The sequence below is a fragment of the Pteropus alecto genome, unplaced genomic scaffold (genome assembly GCF_000325575.1).
Source record: "Pteropus alecto unplaced genomic scaffold, ASM32557v1 scaffold71, whole genome shotgun sequence".
In the NCBI taxonomy this organism is placed as follows: domain Eukaryota; kingdom Metazoa; phylum Chordata; class Mammalia; order Chiroptera; family Pteropodidae; genus Pteropus; species Pteropus alecto.
The window spans coordinates 5,094,224-5,117,453 of record NW_006433024.1 but is presented as its reverse complement, the minus strand read 5'-3'; the positions used below and the strand labels follow the sequence as shown (position 1 = coordinate 5,117,453).

Genomic DNA, 23,230 nt, shown 5'->3' with positions numbered 1-23,230 from the left:
TCTTTAGATATATAGAAACTTCTGATATTTTCTGTATATACTGCTTAATATGTGAAAAACAATTAGAGGCAAATGGTGAGTGCTGTTAAATAGTAAAGAAAGAAGATAATAGCAAACTTCATACCAGAGAAAAATGAACCTACTGGTTGCCAAGAGGCATGTGGATTTTATTTATATATGGTTAGACAGTGATTTTCAGTTATAGTCCCAGAAATCTGACTTTGACAGAAGGAAGCAGAAACTTTTTCAAAGGTAGACTCATGGTAACCAAGTTTAGAGAATATATTAATAATACCAATTCTGTGTTGGCAAAACTGAGTAGCCCCATGAGGAAAAGTGAAATTGGACCCCTATATTATACCACTCACAAAAATTAACACAAAATGAATTAAAGACTCACATATAAGACCTGAAAGTGTAAAACTACCAGAAGAAAACATAAGGAAAAAGCACCTTAACATTGGCCTTGACCATGATTTTTGGATATGATAAAAATTGCAGTAAGTGTAAGCAACAAAAGAAAAAATAAACGAGTGGAACTTCATCAAACTGAAAAGCTTCTGCACAGCAAAGAAATCAGCAAAATAAAAAGGCATCCTATAAAATGGGAGAAAATATTTCAAACAATCTATCTGATAATGAGTTAACATCTAAAATATATAAAGAACTTACACAACTCAATAGAAAAACAAACAATGCAATTAAAATAAGAGCAGAACAATTGAATAAATATTTTTTCCAAAGAAGACTTACTAATGGTCTCCTCATTTGATAAGGAGCATACAAGAAAATATGCTCAACATCACTAATCAGGGAAATGCAAATCAAAACCACAATGAGCTATCACCTCACACCTGTTAGAATGGCAAATAACAAAAAAACAAGAGACAATAGGTGTTGAAGAAGCTGTGGAGAAAAGGAAACCCTTGTGCACTATTGGTAGAATTGTAAGCTGGCACAATTACTATGAAAACAGTATGGAGATTTCTCAAAAAAAAAAAAAATTAAAAGACAGAACTATAGATCCAGCAACACCTCTTCTGAGTATTTATCCAAAGGAAATGAAAACAAGTTATCAAAGAGATACTTGCACCCCTATGTTCATTGCAGCAATATTCACAATAGTGAAGACATGGGAACAACTTAAGTCTCTATTGGTGCATGAATGGATAAAGAAAGTGTGGGATACATATATGCAATGGAATATTACTCAACCATAAACAAGAAGAAAATCCTGCCCTTTGTGACAAGATGAATGGACTTTTATTATGCTAAGTGAAATGCATCAGACAGAGAAAAATAAATACTATATTTTCTCACTTATTTATGGAATCCAAAAAAGCCAAACTCATAGAAACAGAGAGTAAAATGGTGGTTACCAGGGGCTGGAGGTGGAAGAAATGGGGAGATGTTGATCAAAGGGTACAAACTTCCAACCATAAGATGAGTAAGTTCTGGAGACCTATGTACAGCATGATGACTATAAATACTACTATTGTATTATATACTTCAAAATTTTTAAAAGAGTATATATTAAAAGTTATCACCACAAAAAAAGTAATTATGTGAAGGGATGGAGGTCTAACTAACCTTATTATAGAAACTTATTTAATACCTGTGTAAATTGCATTTCACAATATACACAGGTATTAAATCATCACATTGTGCACCTTAAACACATACGTTATATGTCAATAATATCACAATAAACCTAGAATAAAATAATACCAATACTAAAAAAATTATCCTTATGTTGTGGAAAATAATACTGTTCTAAAAATCAACAAGAAACCAACACGCAATAGATGAAATCACATAAATGCAAAATATACTTAACAATCAACTCTTTTGGATTGTCCAGTCATCAAAAAATAAGGCTATTAATTAACCAATTGATTGGCTATTTGTTAATAAAGTTAATCAATTAAATTATCAGGGCTAGATAGAGAATAGATCATTCTGAAGGTAGACAGTCTGAACAAGAAAACATATAAACAGAAAGGCAAACATTGGCAGTACTTCTTAGAGAACTTTTCATGGAAGAATTTACTGTGACCCAAGAGATTCTCAAGTCTCAACACCAAATTGAGATGAGTACATTGAACCATCATAGCCTAGTGCTGTTAACTTTTCAGATCAATATCTTGCCTTGATTCTAGGCTTGACAGGAATCTTTGGATTAGAATCTGTTTTCCAGAGTGTGTGGTATGGATGTCTGTGCTATGGATATGTGTATTTTGGGAAACATATGTACTAGATATATGCTATGACAACCAGTCCCTAAATGTATGTTAAATGATTTGCACATGGTCTTTTGTTGATTAATTTATTAATATTTACTGAGATTATCAAATTATTATTTTATCATGTGAAAATTTTTCTTAAAAACAAGTAGTGCAAAGGTGTTTGTATATAAGATCTTGTACTAGACATTTGTAAGTAAATGCAGTTTCACTAGAAGCTTAGGATAAAACTAAATAAATTACAGATGTGAATGTGCTTTGCAAACTACATAATGAGCTAAAAGATCACACTGAAAATTAATAATATAGATATGATGCTGCAAATTTGTGTTAAATGTTCACACCCCACATGGACTCTGGAGTTGCTACTCTATTTTACTGAAGAGCAAATTTCGTAGGATTGTCTGAAACTCCATCCTTAAAACTCACCTTCATTGTATATGCCTTTGGCAGCCCACGTACTCTTATCGAGCCCACGGTGCGATGAGCACATTTGCAAGCCTGTGAGAGGGAACAAAAGAATAAGAAAAAAAATTGCTTAGAAACTCAGTAGACCAGAAAGACAGTAGAAAATTATTATGGGAAAAAAAAGAGCTTTTCATGTTGACTATGGCTGCTGTAAAAATGCTATCTGGTATAGGTCAAATTAGTTATGAAGAAGTGTGTAGGAAGATACAACTTTCAGTTAATTGTATTAGAAACTAAGCAGGTGGGTAGGTTCTATTTACTGTTATGCAAGCTGATTTAGCTGTCATCTTTGAAATAGCTTAAGATGGCTAGATTTTCCAATTACTTTTTCCCTGAGTGAGTAACAGTCTAATATCCTGCCCACCCAACCTCAAAGGCCATATCTTTCCCTTTGCTCACTCCGTACCCTTCTTTGTAGCCATGCTAAATCACCAGAATCTCCTGGAACTCTACCTCTTTGCCTCTGGAATTTTGTTCAGTCTATATTCTGTGTCTAGAATGCCTTGCTTATCCATCAGGTCAATGGAAAAATCTATTCTTCTTTGAAGATTCAGCTCTAAGACTAACTTCAAAGGCACTTTTTCAAGTGATAACTCCACTTAGAAATAATCGTTCCTTTTAAAAAGCCTTCCCACAGAAATGTTTTCAAGCCTCAAAAGAAACCTAATAAAATGTAATGGAGGAGTCTGTAGAACATCATCCCTTTAAATGAGGAGGATTCTGAGTGCGGAGCGGGAGAACCTCAAGGAGGGTGACAGACTCAAGTCCTCTGGGCTGCAGTAGTGATGTGCACGCCAGCAGTCTAGGCTCTGGGGTCTGAGTGCAGATATAACGCAGCCCCTGTGCCCATCCTCAAGACCTCGGGCCTCTGCGCTCTGGCCTACTGACAGAGCGTTCTGGTGGTGATAAAGAAAATGTGCTTAAATTTCCCAAATATGTGTAAATTCCTTGCTCTGGGCATTTCAAGGGAGGAGTTCAGACTCTGTCTTTTGGATGCCATAACCCATCGTCCAGGAGGTCTGACTGCAAAGTGTGGGACAGTTTCATTCAGCTAGCTGTGACATCAACCCCTGTGTTTGCTTTTGGTGGCTTAGACCAATATTTAGAACTTTGTTACAGCTTTTCTTAGGAAGAGCTTGCTCAGTAGTGATGGAGGTCTACACTACTACTACTACTACGTGCTACTAAAGATGACAATGATACTCTACAACTACTGCTGCTAATAACAACAACACTTTGCAACTGCCACTATTAATGACGACAACAACACTCTACTACTGCTGCTACTAATGATGACAACATGATGCAATTTTGGTTATTGATGGTGATTCATGATTACATAAAATTTCTAATTAAAAATATGATGTAACAGATAGTACATTCCCATCACTCTAGCTATGTGATCTTGGAGAGAGTAAATCTCTGATCTCACATTTTTTCCTCTACAAAGTAGGAATAATAATGACCTAGTAATGTGTTAACAAGCTTTTTATTTTTCGTTTCAGTAAAAGTTGCCTAAGATTATTTAGTTATTATATTATCTAGGTAACCACACATTTTACTAGCATGTCAACTGAATAAAATTGGTTTCATACTTTCTGTACTTTGTCTATTATGTTAGTTCTGAAGTATGAATATTCTTATAAGGGTATAGGCTTCAGAAATTTAATGATCACCAGATAAACATATAATAGAGTCTATTTTATAATAAGTGTCTCTATTATAATAGTAGAATATATTTTATACTATGTTGTATGAAATACTTTTAAATATCAGTTTATAGATCATAAACTGAAAGGGACTTGGAAAATATCTAATTCAACCTTACTTATTTCATAAATGAACAACTAAGACTCTGTGTGTGTAAGGGGCTTGTTAGGGGATGTGCAGCTTCAAAGTTAGAGAGCTGAGACTTGAAACCAAATTTCTTCATTATTCTTTATTACCTAGCACTTCTGTGTCTTCATCAAAGGGTATTTAGATTTGCCAATTGTGCTACTAATATGATAGAAAATAAAAATTATTTTGAACAGACAAAGACTAAATTTTTTTCAGAATGGCCATAATCATTTTGAGCAGAATATAGTCAGGTAAAGATAAGATTTAAGCTGAACTTCAAGAGTACAGTAAGTCCTCACTTAACATCATCAATGGGTCCTGTGATATTAAGTAAAACAATATATAATGAAACCAATTTTACCATAGGCTAACTGATACAAACAAGAGTTAAGTTCTTATGGCATCTCATCATCATTATATTGAAATGATTTTGAACAAAATAGCATTATTTGAAGATGTGCTGTATAAAAGATTTTGATAGACCAAGTATACTACAAGGTTACTTCAGGTATGAGAAATAATAAGTGATGGTGTAGAAGCAGAATAGACAAAGGCTTTGTGAGAGAAGAGGAAGATGGAGCTGGAGAAGGCAGTTTATAGAACTGTAGACAAACAAGGGCAGGAAAGGGCATAATTAACGGAAGCTTAGAAACGTGTCCAATCCAATCCTATGATGGTCAACAAAACTGAAACATCTTGTCTTTTACACTAAATCATTAACTATATACAAAGTATATTGAAGCATAGACTCTAGTTACTGAAAGTAAGTTTTAGGAAGATTAATCTAGCAATTGTGTATGGAATAGTATGAAAAAGTCATAATATATATATCCCCATAGATTGATTATCCAGGAATCCTTAAAGTTAGGTTGAAACTTCAAGGTTGTAACAGTAGAAAGTAAAATATATAAGTAACATTACAAAAGAAACATCTGAATTCCACAGTTGGCTGGAGAGTAAATAAAGGGGAGAGATAAAAATAAAAAGAAATATATCATATTTTGTGCTAATTTTTCAGGATCAGGAAACCTGACACATGTTTTCTTTTGACCAAGTAAGGGATGCAGGGAGAGAATTCAGGCTGGTGTGAGATGATAGGATCAGTTTCAGACATAACAACTTTAAGCTGAATTTGTGACAATTCAGTACCTGTTATAATAGTTAAAAACAAACATTCTGTCATTTGTAATCAGTCAGGAACCTGAGAGAGTGTTAAGAGTAGGAGACATAGATTGACATGTTATGCACACAAAGGTTGGGACTGAACCTATATAAAGAATATGGTCTTGAAGAGAAGAACAGGAAAAAAAGATTACAAAAGATCAAAACAGATTCTTAGCCCACACTGACAGCTGGTTGGCAGAAGAAAGAAAATAAACCAATGAGGAAGTGAAGAGCCATAAGGGGAGCACTGGGGAAAAGTTAATATGATATTTTTAGCTTTATCTTGGGGAAACTCTACATTCTATATATCTAGAATGTAGAGTTGTCCACTGTCCATTATGTATATCACTTTCAAATTGCTAGTTTCTGTGTTAGGATATGTATCTGGCCAAATATTCCATATCTTGTATTAACAACAGTTATAAAAAGTTTAATAAAGAATTTTGAAAGAAAAGAATTATGTTAGACTAGCTCATCATCAGAAACACAAAAGTGAATTGAAATATTTCATTAAAATTTTGGTTTCTAAGTAAAAGTCTCTCCAGACTACGTGTTAAAAGTTATATCTCAAATTTGCTATTGCTGTGAAACCCCTTTTTTCAGGATTTATGATTAAGGCAAAAATTAGGTTTGTAGTCTTACTCAGTGTAAAAGCTTACGCTAGGCTGGTTAAATCCCTTAAATAAATTTACAAATACAAACACCAATATCATAGAGGTGCTATATATAATCTCGAAAGAAATGGAGGAAGGGAGGGCAGCCAGTGTCAGAAGTCTAAATAAAAATGCTGAGAATTTTCAATGTTACTTGCAATCACTAATTCAATGAATGATGATTTCTAAACCAGACCGAATCATTCACTATCAACAGTAAAACACAACTTAATCTACAATTGTTTTTCTTGATCAGGATTAAAGTTGAAAAGAGTTGTTGTTTTTTCTTTTTTCTTTTCAAAGGGAATCTCATGGGAGAGGGGATTTTTTCCCTGAAATGTTACTTTTAACTTGATGTCCAATCCCTTTTTCCTTAAAAAAGTGACTTAAAGAGGTTTTTTTGGTATTAGTGTTTGACAGGCCATGGAATATGAATGAAAATATACTTGTTGCCGTTAACCTTATGGCCAAGGAAATAAATCTGAAATAAAAGTGTTAACATGTCAAAATCTCAATCTGAGAGATTCAGCTTGCTGTGTTTGAAATAGTTATGAATCTTAAAAACAAACAAACAAACAAACAAAACTAATTAATTAGTTCAGGATGAAAGTGAGTCATGACCAAAAATAACCTTGGGAAGCTCACTTTTCCTTAATTTCTGTCTCTGAATATGAGAGGATTGAACTGGGTGAGCTAAAATCCCTTTTTTCTTTTCTCTTTAAAATATTAAGTAATTTCCAAATTATTGAACTGCAGTGATAATCTGTTTCTTATAAACATTCTGTAACCTGACTTTTCCCACAGCTGTATTATAGATATGAAAATGGGTATGGTATATGTAATATGATGTGGGTAATATATTAAATATAAGCATTAGTTTTGAATGAAATAAATTTCCTAAAAAAGTTAATTTATGAGAGGTTTAAAGACGAATATAAATATATGCCATGTGGGAAATAAATACAAAACTTTATGAAATCTAAGAAGGCAAACGTTCTGCTTCTAATCAGGAAAGCTTTTAGGAAATGGGGAGAGAAGAGTACATAGTTGGTTAGCTCAAAATAGTGCATGTGTGTGTAAGTGTGTTGTGAAAATATTACATAGAAATGTAAACACAACATATAAAAAATAGAGATTTTAAAAATTCATGAAACAAACACTCAGAAGTGGGCATTTTGTTGTTTCGTTGGTTGCAACAGTATAGCAACTCTACCCACAGTAACTCTAGGTCATAGCAATTACCCAAAATGTCAGTACAGACCAGCATACATCACCAGGCTGGCAGAAACATACAACCATAGGATTTCACCTTTATGGGGCCAAGTGAGTATATTTCTGAGTATATTCTCTGACTACAATCTAGTAAAGTTAGACATTAATTATAAAAGTTTTCTTTTCTAAAAACAATGCTAAAATATGAAAATATTAAAAATGCGAATACTAGAAATTATTAATCCTCGCTAGTAATCAAAGAAATAAAAACAAAAATGTGGCATCATTCAACCAACATATTATAAAAGGTAAAATTAATAATTATTAATATTTGCGAGGGTTTGATCATAAGACATTTTCATATATTGCTGGTAGTAATTTTTTGCATGCTATCATAATTTTATTAATACAAATACTGAAAGTAGATATCACAGAATATTAAAAGTGCTAGTCTCCAAATAGTAATATTTTAGACTTGTTATTTTCTTTGTGACTTTAAATACATTCCAGCCTTTGTATGTTGTTACCTGTACGGCTTCTATAGCGAGGTAAATATAAAAAGAATTTTGAAAGTAGAGTTTGTTTAAGGCCCTTAGCTTATCCATTGTAATAATCAGAGGTATTGTGATTTTTTTCCATTCCTTTATTTTTTAATGAGCTCTTGTACATTTACCACTTCTCTATGAAGGAAACTTTCTCCTCACTTTTCCACAGATTGGAGTAAAATTTAGTTTGCATGTAAGGAATCATATGAAACAGATACCATTTGATGACTGGCAGATTGTCTGGATCTTGGCTGGTACCTTCACAGCCTCTGCTTGGTACCTGGAACTTTGTAGGGCTGGAGCACCAGTTTCCCCTTCACTTTGCAATTTGTAATATTAATCATTCCATACCACCTTTTTAACATGAAAATACTTCTAACAGATTCATATTATGGGGCTTAAAAATGAGACTCAATCTCCCTTTAAAGCCTAGTTCTTTCTCTTTAAGACTACATCAGTAGGAGGGAAGATAAAACAGTCTATAGTATAAGGTATATAACAGACTTTACAACTAACTATAGTGCATAAAAATCTTTTGTTTGAAACTTTCATTATTCTCTCTCTCTCTTCCTCCGTCTCTCCCTCCTTCCTCTAACATAACAGCATATGATTTTAGAATGATAAAGCCAAAGAGATATTAGATCATCTACTCTGGTTCTTTTAAAACCATGATCCCTGGAGCATTTGGGTTCTGTGCAGCTGTCTCAGGGAACTCTAGGAAGGTGGGAGGGTGCTGAGAGAGTGGCCAGCTGGGCCATTCCAGCTCTAATTTAAATACTAACAAAATTCACTTTACTTTCATTTAAAATAGCATCACGGAGGCTGCTATTTAAAAATGTTAGACCACTGACCAAGTCCATTTTATTCATTTACTAGCTTAAGAAACTAGAGGCCCATAAAACTGTTACTTAACCAAGGGTACAAGGCTATGAATGAGATAGGACAAGAATCCAGGTGTCTAGATTTTTAATCCAAATGGAAATAAGAAAGCTAATCACAGGGGTAACCATCTGTAATTCTGGATTTTCCACGGGGTTGCTATATCTTATGAAACTCACATTATTGAAGAAGCAATTAAGAAAATAAAGAGGTAACCAGGCAACAGTAGTGCCATTTTCCTAACAATGATATGAGGGATATTATGCAAGGATAATAGCTTGCTTCAGCTGAGCTGTTGAATATATAAGAAAAGATAGGTTGAGCATCTGCTGGGAATTGGCACAAAACTTTTTCTACACACCTGTTCTGCAGAAGAATATCTATAATGAAAGCTCCTAGCTGTTTGTTCCTACATGACTGCCAAAATCTGAAAGAGTAATACCCCCTGGCCCTATCGTAACATAAGGCAGAATCTGATCTGTGATCTGGCTCTAAAGAAAACAAATAAGTCACTGGTCAATGAGAAAATGCTATGGGTAGAATTGTGCAGAATCTTGTGTACCCTGGCCAATCCTCTCCTTTGAGCTTTAGTTTCTCTATATGTAATGCATGGGGCTATAATTGATGGTTAAAATGATTTTTAATTTTTATGTACTTGGTTCTGTTAGTTGAGAGTGCTGCTTTTTGGAGTTTTGTCTGTTTTTAAAATCAAGATCAATGGTGAGAGGGAGAAAAAGCCAAAAGCAAGAAAAATATTAGCAATAGCTTTAGAGACATACCTTAGTATCAAGCCTTGCATTCTTATTTTTAAAAATACCATTTCTGATAGAGCTGTAACATGACAAAAAATATTTCTTAAAATACTTTTGAATAGAATAGGGGAGATGAAAAACAATTTCTTTTTAAATGCGTGTGTGTGTGTGTGTGTGTGTGTGTGTGTGTGTGTGTGTGACAACTATCTATTCCATGCTTATACCTGGACCGTTAAACCACACTAGAGGTAAAAACATGCCAGAATGAGAGTTGATCTTCAAATTCATAACAATAACCTCAACTGGGTACTTACTGCTGCCTAAGAGTCAAAATACATTTATCTGGTTGTCTTATTTTCCTACTCTCCTACAAGACGATTTCATATCTTATTCCCTCACTTCAAACTGTCTTTCAACACCTCCTCTCCAGTTCTCACTCTCAGCTGATGATTTTGCTTCCTATTCCACTATGAAGATTAAAGCAATCTGAAGAAAATGTCCACAGCCCACACCCACTTACCGACATCTGTACTCATATATTCTGACTTCCTGCCTGATAAACTGACTGCACTGCCAACTAAGGCCAATATTTTTTTTTTGTGTGCAATTTTCATATCTCTCAGCTACCTCAGTACATCAGCCCAATAAATAATTCCCCCCATGCTCTCTCTTTACAGAATCAAATACAGTTTCTGCTCCTCTCTCTAGCTGATAACTCCCATCAACATACAATCATGCTGTTTTAATTTCTAAAAATGCAGAATGGGGGCGGAGGAGGGGGAAGCAACCTTTCTTGATTCTAGTTCTCCTGGTGGATTCTTCTCAATTTATGTGTTCTCTGCTGATTGAAAATTCCAAAAAAGTAGAATCAATAGTCACTGTTTTTAATTCCTCTTATTAAATTTTCTACAATGTTTTTTTTTTTTTTGAGATCCCTATAAGTCCACTAAGACCATCAAAGTCACCAATGATCTCTTTATTGTCAAAGTTAATATTCAGTTCTTAGCTCGCAGCTGATCTATCAGGGGTCTTTGACATAATTGCTTGTGCCTTCCTCCTTGATATACTTTTCTCACTTGACTTCCTGGGTGCCACACTTGATGGCTTTTCCTAACTCCATTAGATGCCCCTTTTCAATCTCATCTCTTGACATGTTAACTCTGGAAATGCCCATGACTCAATTGTTGGACACTTCTCTTCTTAATTTTTATTCCCTACCATTGGCGATCTCATCCTGTCTCATGGTTTTAATTATCTATAAACTTATACCTCCTAAATGCACATCTCTAGTACTGATATCTCTAAGTCCAGGCATTTATATTACATATCTGTCATCTTCATATCCCACTTGATCTGAAAGAATCATGTTCAAACCCAACATTGCCAAATGAACTTCTTGATGTTTGCTCCCAGATCAAATTCACCCAACGTTTTCCCATCTCAATAGATAGGGAAAACCATGAAGCTGAAAATCTCTCTCTCATAACACAATCAATCTACTTTCAAAATATGCCCAGAATCTAACTTGACTTGCCACTATCTCCACTGCTGCAAGTCTCCTAACTGGTCTCTCTATTATTATTGCTCGGCATGAAGGTAGGTTTGGGTTGAGAGTAAATACATAAGAAACAGATGAATCTAAAATGAAATCCAGCTAATATGACTCCTTTGCTTAGAACTCTTCATTCAATGAACCCCCACTTCACTCAGAGTAAAAGCCCAAGTCCTTGAAATTATTATATGACAACAAGCCCTATAAAGTCTAAAATAATCTTCCTGGACATTACACATATAAAAACATCTGTTTCAGGGAACCATTTTTTGACATGCCAACTATTTCTGTGTGGAAAGACTTCAATAGAGAACACTCTAGTCTCTCTTCCCTTTGGGGAAATTTTAGTTTATCTGGATTATGTGATTTGCAAGTCCGGGGGGTAAAAAGGAGCTAGGAATGATTGTTTCAGCATTTTCTTCTTTCTTCTTCACTTTAGAGTGTTCCCATCTCTCCTGCCACATAATATGTTGTCTGACCCTTTGAGGGGTACCTGAGGTTTCCCAGCTATATTGGTTACTTGATGGGTTGGATTCAGAAGGAGAAGAAATTGTGCAAGCTCATTTGGCCGCACATCGAAGTTCCATTCTCCTAACTTTGATCATTTATACAGCTGACCTTTTGATGATATCCATCTGTCAGTCACTAGTGCTCTATTTCTCAATTGTTTCAGAATTCAGATAAGGAAGAGAGAGGTGATATCTATGGAGTCCATTGAAATCTCAACATGTTCAAGGACTGAGATACTAGTTTTGAAACTAGCTTCCCATTTTTGTATGTATAGTCTGCGGGCAGGAGGATTTATTGGAAAAAAATGGGGGTCTGGTGTCAGAGAGTCTTGCAATGTCAGATGGTCTGCTTACTGACTATGTCACCTTGAGTCAAGTTATTCATACCTCTCAGCCTCTCTTCTGTGATATACACAACGGCAAGTAAAAGGACTCCCTCACCGTATTGTTGTGGAGTTCAAAGAATAATAAACATGGAGTGACTAGCACGTTACCTAGTACAAATGTATATTCAGAATTATTGTCTTCTATCAATAATCCACTGAATAAATGGTTGAAATAAAGTCAGAAATAACAAGATTTACCAGGAGTTATGAGAAAGTTGTTTATGACCACAAAAAACTGAGTGGTAGTAGCATTTTGAGGAAAATGGCTATCCTTTTATTTTGAAGAGAAAGCAAAATAAATCTTCTTGCAAAATTGATGTAGACTAGTGAGGAAAAAAAGCACCAGTAAATCTGTCCAAAATTTCTACATTAACTGATGTGGGTGGAATAAGAGGAATCTTGATTCATCCAGCCCACTGCCTGTGTTCTGCGTAATTACAAGTTTTTATGGCCTCTGCAAGAATGTTGATCATTATGTGACAACAAACCAATAAGTATCTGTCTGTGTTAGAACAGTGACACTCACTGGTTATGTCTGATATTGATGGAAATACTACTAAAAAATATCTCCTTATAAAACAAAACTTAAAATGTTCTTCATAGATGTCAGCAAGGTAAAAAAAATGAATATCTAAGGGTATTTTAGGTAACAGAACAAAATAGTTAAATACCAAGGGGTAAAAAGAAATTCACATGTGGAATATTTGAGGCACCAGGGGATATTTGGCCAGAAGAAAGAAAAAAAGCAGCCAGTAATTGCTATCTGTGAATTATAGGAAGTAAACTCATAAATTAAGTCCTAAAGTATACCTTTTAAATATGTGGATAATTTTAAGAGTTATCTAATATAGAATGAGCTACCTTGGTTGTGGCTTCCTATCTCTAGAGACACCCAAATATACTTTGAACGGTCTTCAATTGTAGTTGTCCTAGGGGATTCATGCATATCATTAGGAAGTCTAGATAGTCTTTACAAGTGTTCCAGCTTCTAGTCCCTGACACTCAAGGGCTCAGAGCAAACCCGCATTTATATGACTTGGAAGCCAATAATGTTTCTTATAGTAAAATCTGGTTCCTTTGTTTATATGTAAATTATGAAAACATTTTTTTAATTGTTAAGGTCCTATTTGTTTTGGGAATAGGAACGCTTGTCAAAACAATGCCTTTGCTATCATTCATTAATAATCACTCACTGCAGTGAAGCATCTACAACTTTATACCTTTGTGATAATTTTCTATCACCTAACACAAAAATAGCAAGAATGCTGATCCCTTCTCTCCTCCTAAACTTTAACTCAGTAAAACCTTCAGTCTCCTGGTAAAACTAATCACAGACTCAAGAAGGAATTCAATCTGTGTGAGTAACTGGAAGGACTCTACTGTGAGAGCATATTAACGTTTTCTCTTCCATTTAGAGTGATAAAAGAGAAACATGACTTAAATTTAAATGACTTTAATATGTTGCTTAATATTATTCACCCCTCAAAGCATTAAAGTGAAGGTCAATTAATCTAGGGCTAGGACCAGCATTGATATCTCAAGTAGACATTTTCTCATATCTTATTTTATAGATGTTTACATTCAGTGACTCATAAAGAAACTGTTAAATGACGCAAGGCAGTAGGGTTTTAATAAACTCATTCATGTAATGAGCACTTGTTTTCCTTAGATACCAAGAACATTTTTATATATAAATAAGTGCACATAAGATCAGTTACCAACACAAGAGAAAAAGAATAATCTTGTGACTCACCAGCACCTTATTACAGAGAATATTAAACTAATTCATTTTCTTTTCTTTATTAAAAAAAAAAAAAAAACAAAAACACATATTCAGGCAGTGAACCGAAGTGGCAGCACTGTGTTTAAGTAGCTTCTTCTACTTTTCCAGTTAGCACTGGAGTGTGCTTATCACAAAAGAATTTCCGGGCTCATAAAGAAAAACAGAATCAGAGGGAGTCAGCTCTGTAGTTTGAGAGCAGGAGGAGAAACAATCTCATGAAGAACATAGAAGGTAGAAGCATGGGTGAGAGTGGAGGAAGGGAGACATTTGGCTCAAAGTCTCCGTTGGGCTCTGTTTCCTCGGACTTATTTCCAAACAATAACATTTGCAAGAATAAAATCTGGAAATATGTTAAAAGACATCTTTGAAAATTTCAGTCTGATCTGATATCTGATCAAAATATGAGTTAATCTATTTCACATCTTGACTTTTTATAGAAATACATAACTTTTAAATGATGTTTTTAAAGAAACATCAATAACTATTTTTTTTTTGCTATATGATACCTTTAAGTGTTATAAAATACATTTAAAGCCTTTTATTAGCCATACTACTCTCTACCACTCTCTTCACTCAAATAACTGTGATTGCTGCTAAGGTAAAAACAAAGGCTTTATCACAAGGGGATTATTAAAAACTGTGTTAGAGAAATGACAGAAGTGGAAGGCTGTCAATTGGTGACATCTATACCCATCTCCTCCAATCTATTTCTGTCTTTTAAAGACGTGGAAAGGAAGGAAGGAAGGAAGGAAGGAAGGAAGGAAGGAAGGAAGGAAGGAAGGAAGGAAGGAAGGAAGGAAGGAAGAGAGAAAAGAGAAAAAGAAAGAAAAAAGTTCTTTTTTATTTTTTTAAAGTTTCAGAGGAGAATGATAAACTGTGGAAAATCACAGGCATTTTTTGTCAGTGAGGGGCAAAGGCATTGTGGGGAGGTGATGAAATCAGAACAGGGTCTACATCTCGGTTCTGTCAGATTTGCTGTGTGACCCTGTGAAAGTGGCTTAATCTACTGAGATTTTTGAGAGTGGTTATGATAATTACAATAACAATAATAATAACTAACATGGTGCCATCGTAAGGGCACTATGTAAGTAAGATCATGCTATACAAAGCACCAGCGCAGTGACTATTGAAGATCAACCCTGAAGACACAGGGGTTCGAGAATAGCTCAATAGCTCTCCATCAGTTTTATATATCCACGTTGAAAATATAATCAGAGAACTGAAGCAATCATCATATATTCAGAATAGGTCAGCTTCTGAACCCTAAGAAAAGATTATAAACCATAATTTCCCAAACCTTAGATAACAGTCCTTCAAAAACATTTTATTTCCAACAGCCTGCTTCCACTACCTACCTCTCTGCATTTCTCCAAAATATGCCTTCCTGTGGCCTCTCCAACCAAATACACAGACTCTCACACTGGGGTGTAATCAGACATGTTGGCAACATGAGATAACAAGAACGTTTAGGTAAATAACATGAAAATCCCAGCTGCGTCACTTGAGTGAGTTATCATTTTTAGGACTAGTGTCCTTATCTATATATTGGTATTAGCAAAACATTTCACAAAGTTGTCACAGAGATTACATTTAATAATAACAATAACATATTCAGAGCATGTGTATATATAATAGATACTCAAGAAAGGTTAATTACATTATCTGTCCTCTGGCTCAGTTTCTCCATCTATAAAATGATAGGTTTGTTCTTTAAGGTCTCTCTTAGTGTGCTATATTCTGCCTGCATATATTGCCATAAAACGACCCCCCGCCACCACCAGGTTTCTTATATTACAAAGCAAAACACTGAAAAACAACATGAACAACAATGACAAGAAAAAAAATGGAATCCTTGGACCTGCTCTAGACTGAAGATTTTCTACAAACAAAAACAAAAAATCTACAGAAGTATAGATGTCATATTTTCCTAGCAATGTAAAATCTGGATGCGGTTACTGGGAACAACAGTAAAGCCAAGTTGTGAAAAATCACGCAGGATTTAAAAAAAGAGGGGAGGTATTAAAATTATAGGATGACAGAATGAGTTTCAGAGCAACATCATCAACTACTCTTCTTGTTTTCCTATTTAAAGGGTAGGGGGTTATTGTGAATTGCTACAACTGATCTTGCTTCATAATCAGGGTTCTGGGAGAGAGCCCCACTTTACCTGAGCACTTTGCCTCCTCACAGCTGAAGAAAAGAGTCTTATGAGCAAGTACGAAATAGAGAATACTCTTAAGTAGGCAACTAACAGTTTCTGCCCTTACCTACTAGTAGTTTCTGTTCTAACTAATGAATTTGGACCACGGAAGGCATTGTGTAAAAACTGCTTGTAAATCATTTTTTAAAATAGGAATACAGTCTACTATGTAACATTTTAAGTAAGAAATTCCTCTCTGGTGAGACCCATTTTGATAAAATATGGAACAAGCTTTCACCTGGTTTGTCATGCTTACATAAAGGAAGATATGTGCTACTAAATTTATAGTCATTATAACATTTTAAAAATATTTTGAACTGAATATCTAGTGAAAAGTCATGTAAGAATTAGAAAACAATTCATTCTTGGAACGCACAGCCTCACTTCATAATATGGGTTAATAGTGATATATTTGCTCTTCTTGACATGAATCAAGTAGAGATGTATGATGATGTAAAATAAGGCTATAAAGATGATTGACTTCATTCTCACTGCATAAGATAATTATTTTTCTTCCTTTCTTACAAATGTTGGTGTCAAGATTTTAGAATTTAATGAATATAAAATAGCTCACACTTCCAAGGCAAACTGTGTTAAGTCCCACAATAGCAGGATTTGTTTTAACTTAAGGTATACGATGAGCTTTGCAGATTCTCTTAATCTCCTAAAATGATATTCTGGACTTTTGTGTATAAGTATATATGTTTGTTTCTGGAGAGTTGATCAATAATTTTCATCAGGTTTTCATAATGCAGGAGACTCCTGATGGTTTCAAGCTACTGCTTTAAATTATTTATCAGCAGAATGCTAGATGGATCCATTTCTTCTAATCACTATAAAATAAATGATGGTGTGGGGGGGACAAACTGACCTTGAAAACATCTTTATGTATTCACATATAGTTTTGATTCTATAAGACAATACAATAATTCTTCAACTCATCTAGGTTTGAGAAACACTGAGTAGAACTAAAGCAAGAATAATATATAAAAATGCTTTGGCTTCCAAACTCTTTTGCCATTAAGATTAAGTATTATTTTCCTAGTAGTTAATGAATAGAAGAGAGCAGATTTATACTTTTGAGTTTTAAACTTAGAAATACCATGACCTCTTAGATATTTGTGGTTTTAATTTTGAAACAAGAAATAAGTATTTAAATAACTTGAAATCTTTATAGAAACAAATAGTTTTGCTATAGCAAGATATACAAATATCTAAAAATTACCATATTATGCAAAATACATAATTAAAACCATAGGGCTTATGGGAGAATGGGATTAGGTATACGACACTCAAAAACTTTTTTGGTAACAAAAAAACTGAAACTTAAAAAAGGAAAAAAAGTATATATATGCTGGCTAAGATATATATAAATACTACAGTAAAGTGGCATTTTACTTGACAGAGACCTAAAGTTTGCTTGTGGAAGTGGTCATTGGAAGAGCTATAGATTTTGAAGTGGCGGAAAGAAGGTTATATGAAATCTAATGGAAATTTGTAATGAAGATGTGAGTGGGTGTGGCTCATACTGCTAACAGTGACTGAGGTAGCTGGTAAATGTTTCGGGTGTAGAGGTAGGGGGCTGTATTTCCTGTATCCACATGTGGCTGGGTTCAGTTGGGTATAGTTTTCTACGTTCATTTAGTGTTTCCTATAGATAAACTCATATACAAGCAGATGCAAAATTTATATAAAAAAGAATTAATAATAATATGTCAGAACATCTTATAAAAAAAGAAGAATATAGATGACTTTCCAACTAATTCTATGAGGCTAGTGTCACCCTGATACTAAAAATAAAGACAATACAAGAAAATAAAACTAAAGACAGGATTCTATTATAAATATAGATACAAAATCCTCAACAAAGTCTCCAAATAATAGCAAAGCAAATAAGGCAACACATAAAAAATGATTAAATCACATGACCAAGTGGGATTTCTTCCCAAAAAAGAGACTGTTATAACTTATAAACATTAACCAATATAACACACAATATTAACAGAAAAAAGGACAAAAATCATATGAACATGTCAATAGACACACACACACACAAATCACTTGACAAAATCCACAAGCTTTTCACAATAAAAAAAAAAACACTCAACAAACTAGGAATAGAAGACAAATTATCTAACCTTAGAAAAGTCTATGAAAAACTTAGCAGCTAACATACTTAATGGTGAAAGACTAAAACTTTTGCCCTAAATTCAAAAAGAAGAGATATTCACTATTGTTTCAATTTATCATTTTACTAGACGTTCTAGCAAGAAAAATTAGTCAAGAACAAAAAGATGTATTCAGATTGGAAAGTAAAACTCTTTAATTGTAGATAATTTAATCATATATGCACACACACACAAGATTTCATATATATGTGTGTGTATATATATATATATTCCTAAGGAATATACTAAGATGAGTTTGGCAAGTTTGGCAAGTTTGCAGAATAGGATATAGAAAAATGTCATATTTTTATTCACTAGCAATAAATGACTGGAAATGAAATTAAGAAAACAATTCCATTAACAATGGCATCAGCAATTATATGATATTTAGGAAAAAACTAAACAAAAGAATTATTTTCCTATATCTCCAAATTTGTACTATGAAAAGGAAAAACACTGTCGAAAGAAATTAAAGATCACCTAAGTAAATGGAAATAAATCTTGTGTACCTGGATCAAAAGACTTAACATCATTAAGATGGCAATAGTCTCCATATTGATCTATATAGTTTCAAAGCAATCCTTATCAACATTCTAGCTAGTGTGTCTGTATGAGGAATTGACAAGTCAATTCAAAATTCATATGGAAATGCAAGAGACCCAGTGTAGTTAAAACAATATTGAAAAAGAACAAACTGAAGGACTCAAACTTCCTAGTATCAAAACTTCCTACAAAGCTATAGTAACAAAGATACTGTAGAACTGGCATAGACATAGAGATCAATGGAATAGAATTAAGAGTCTAGAAATCAACCTTTATTTTAATGGTCAATTGATTTTCAACAAAGGTGTCAAGGCAATTCAATGCGGAGAGAATATTCAGAAAATTGTGCTTGAATAACTGGATATACACACGCAAAAAATATAAAGGTGGAGTCCTCCTTTATTTCACAGACAAAATAAACTGGACCATAGAACTAAATATAACAACTAAAACTATAAAACTTTTAGAAGAAACATTGGAGTAAATCATTGTGACTTTAGATTAGACAATGATTTCTTAGGTATGATATCAAAAGCATAAATGCCAAAAGAAAATTAGATAACGTTGTCTTCATCGAGATTCAAAACTTTTTAACTTCCAAGTACATTATTAAGAAAATGGAAAGATAACCCCAGAGAAAGGAGAAAATATTGGCAAACTATATATCTATTGAGAGACTTGTCTTCAGAATATATAAAGAATACTTAAAATTCAATGTTCCAGAAACTTTGTATCTATCACGGAGAAGAAAGCCCATCTGCATTGCCTGGTATTCTTGCTATAGAGAGAGGTGTGTTAATGGCAATATTACCATCTTCTGAGCATTTCAGGCTACACCCAACACCTATTGAATCATGATTTGTATTTTAATAAGATCCCAGGATGATTCCTATACATAAATGTTTGGGAAACACTACACTACATTGGTGATTTTCAGAACTGGCCGCACATTGAAATTGCTTGGAAAACAAATAAACAAAACAAACAAAAAAGGAAAATGATTAAAGCTTGGGTTTCAATCTCAACAATTTTGCTTTAATTAATATGAAGTGTGGCCTGAACATCTGAGGTTTAACACTTTCCCATATTATTTCAGTGTGTACTGAGCTAAATTCTGACATGTCCCAAAATATAATGATTTCTTTCATGTGCTCTGAATACAAAAATGTTAAGATCTATCAAATATACATCTTTTGTGGTTAAGAAAGTTTTCTTCCCCACACTGTATTGTCACATTCTGTTTTCAGAGCCCCGTGGGGGTTTTCTCCCACTATAATTTCAGGATGTGGAGAACTGACTTGCTTATTTTTAGATGGGCAATAAAAGGTCGACTTCAAGAAGGCTGAGCTAAGGTGGTCTTTGCCACTTTATCTGCTATCGAGAGGCAACGGATAAAATCCAAGGGCCTTTTAAAACTCACCACATCTTATGTGTCAGATCCCAAGGAGGAAAGCAATCCCAGATTAGAAACACATGGTTTTAATGAGTAGCAGGACACTCATCCTCTGGCGTCCTGGAGACTCCACTCTGGGTGATGCCTTTATCACTCATTCCTTTCCATGGACTGCTGCTATGCTGCTGCCTGCTGCTACTGTCCTCATGCAGCATTTCATAGATCAGTACATGACAAAGGGTTGGAATACGCCAGGGTTGCCCTGTCTGGCATGCATCTGAAGCCGACAGTTCAGATCTAATAGAATGATTAAATAAGATTCTCTATACAAAGTGATTAGCAGATCAACTGGCACCCAAGTGGTTGTTATAATTATTGTTGTTATGTTTATGCTTATTTTGTTTATTAAATCCCTATATCACTCAAGTGCTCTTAAAACTCCTTATGGTAGAAAAATTTTATATTCAGTAATTGAGGCCCTTACTAAAATACTTTCAGATTCTTCCTCTACCACAGTTAAAATTGAATACTTTGTTGCCAATTATGTAAATATGAGTTTCTTTTTTTCTTTTCATTTCCTACATTTTCCTTCATTTCCTACATTTCTCCTTGATCAAGACTCTAGACTCTTATGCAAAATGTGCATACAATTTTCTAAAAAATAAAGTGAACTTTATTAAGCCCGTGGGTGACTTTACCATAGTTATGAAAAACCGAACAGTGAAGAGAAAATAAAACGCATTGTGGAAGCTCCCTCTAGTGGAAATGCTGAAGGAGAGTCAGCTTGAATAGCTCGACATTTCATAGGCTTTAATACCATTCTTTGAAACCAAATAACTAGTCTGAACATCCAGAAAAGTGAGAGGAAGGAAGATCAGTATGCAAATGTTTATTTCTTAAGGAAATAAATAAGAAAGAAATTGATTTATATTCTTCCACTTCTGAATTGAAGGATAGAAGGAAAGTTAAAGCTTACTCATTTATTCACTTTCGTATACATACAATGAGTATAAAAACACCTTATAAGGTTGCTTTAAGGATTAAACAGAATCTGTTTTTCCTCCAAACTTTCTCCACATCAGAAAAAGTGTGCAGCACCAGGGAATCAAAATTCAGATCCTCTTTCTCCTGTACTTTGCCTCATATTCTACTCATCGGCAATTATCCTTTATCTTGTGCCATTCCACTCCATCTGCAATCTATTTAATCTAGTGCAAGCCACCATCATCTCTCACATGTACTGTTGAATCAACCTCCTGGCTGCCTTCTTCACTTCCCTCTATTATGTTTATACGTTCCATGCCGCACACAGCAGACTGAATAGAAAGTCATGCCAGCCTCAGATACAACCCTGAAGTTGCTTCTGACTGCAGTTAGAACGCTCCTTGCCCTGGTCTCCAGGACTGCAGTGATCTGGGAGCTGCCTATGCCACCCAATGTTACATCACAGCACTCACCTATCCACTCAATTCGGCCCATTGCTTTTCTCTAAATGACCCCAAATAGATCATTGTATCTTAAGTCTCAGGGTCTTTGCACAAATTGGTCCCACCCCGTGACTATACTTTTCTCATTTTTCTTGTGTTTGGTTTTCTCTCATCTTGCAGGTCTCAGCTTAAATAATGATTTAGAGATTTCTATATATAGACCTGGTCTCCGACTTCTCAAATTTCTTTCCTATAGCACCCTATTTGTTTCCTTCAAGGCAGTTATTACAAATTTGCAGTTGTTAATTTAGCTGTGTATTATCTGTTTATCATTTATTCATAATTAATTATGTCTATTTAATTGTTTATAATCCCTCATTAGAATTTAAGGTTCCAGGTCTATCTTTTTGATAATTAAGTTGTCTAGTATCCTGGAGATTAGGTGTTTTTAAGTACTTATTTAATAGATATAAAGATGGATTCAGTTTTATAAAACTACTCAGCACAGGTTGGCCTGAGTAGTCCCTCAGTAAATGTCAATCCTTTTCCAGGAAAATATAGGCTCTTACTTCTCATTTCTAGTAGCAATTATGAGCTACTCTCTATGTTGAACTGTTGAGTGCTTTAAGTAACTAAAGGCATGGCGATTCTGCCTTTGTTTGCAGAACAAATTTATAGTGAAGATAATAAACTTTAAGCACCAGGATCCTTCGTTTTTCTTGGAATTTCCAAGAACAAAAAAGGGATCTTAGAAATACACACACACACACACACACACACACACACATCCACACACACACACAAGCATATATATGTATATTTAGATTTCAAAGATATAGTTATGCTAATAGATTGGTACATGAGTGACACAAAAATTCTAAAAATTCACATGGCAATATTAATAGCAGGTTGTGATGCAAATTTTTTAAAACAATAATGAGTGAAAATATTTGATTAAGCATTTTAGAGAAAGCAATAATATTTCAATTTTTTCTATAGAAAATGCTATAAAAATGCATTCAAAAATATTCAAAGAGTGTATAGTCAAAATGTAAGACACAGAATCATGACAGGTAGTTACTTAGGATCTATGTTATTTTTCTGGATTGTGTGATTTTTTATGACCTTTTAAAAATTTATAATTTGAATTGTATTTATTTTCTCACATCTTAATTCCACATTTGTAATTATATACATATATATAATTTTTCAAAAGCCCTCTCGCCTCCAAATTAAAGGCTATTTATTGGTGCTTCACGAAACCTGAATTTTCCCGAAACTTGGTTGAAGTGATACAAAATAAGTATTGTTTTCAACTGGATAGCTGGGAGATGTATTCTTGTGTTTTCGATTTTATTTAGTCATCTTATCTTCTTTTCTTAATGCCACAAAGTGACCTCCATAATGCCAGGAATAATAAACTTCTTAATTAAAAATAAAATATTATCTTGTCTTTTTCAGGAAAGAATAAATACATGTGAGAAGATTTTAAAAGTTGAGAAGAAATAGAAGGA

The 23,230-nt window shown here is 34.0% G+C and overlaps 1 protein-coding gene across 1 annotated transcript in view; it reads right to left on the bottom strand.

Moving 5' to 3' along the window:
* The window catches only part of ANO3 (anoctamin 3), a 330,657-nt gene that overhangs the window by 229,539 nt on the left and 77,888 nt on the right, over nt 1-23,230 (bottom strand). The window contains exon 2 of the mRNA XM_006908142.2: nt 2,673-2,744. Coding sequence (XP_006908204.2) covers nt 2,673-2,744 — 72 coding nt within the window. The remainder of the gene's footprint in view (nt 1-2,672; nt 2,745-23,230) is intronic.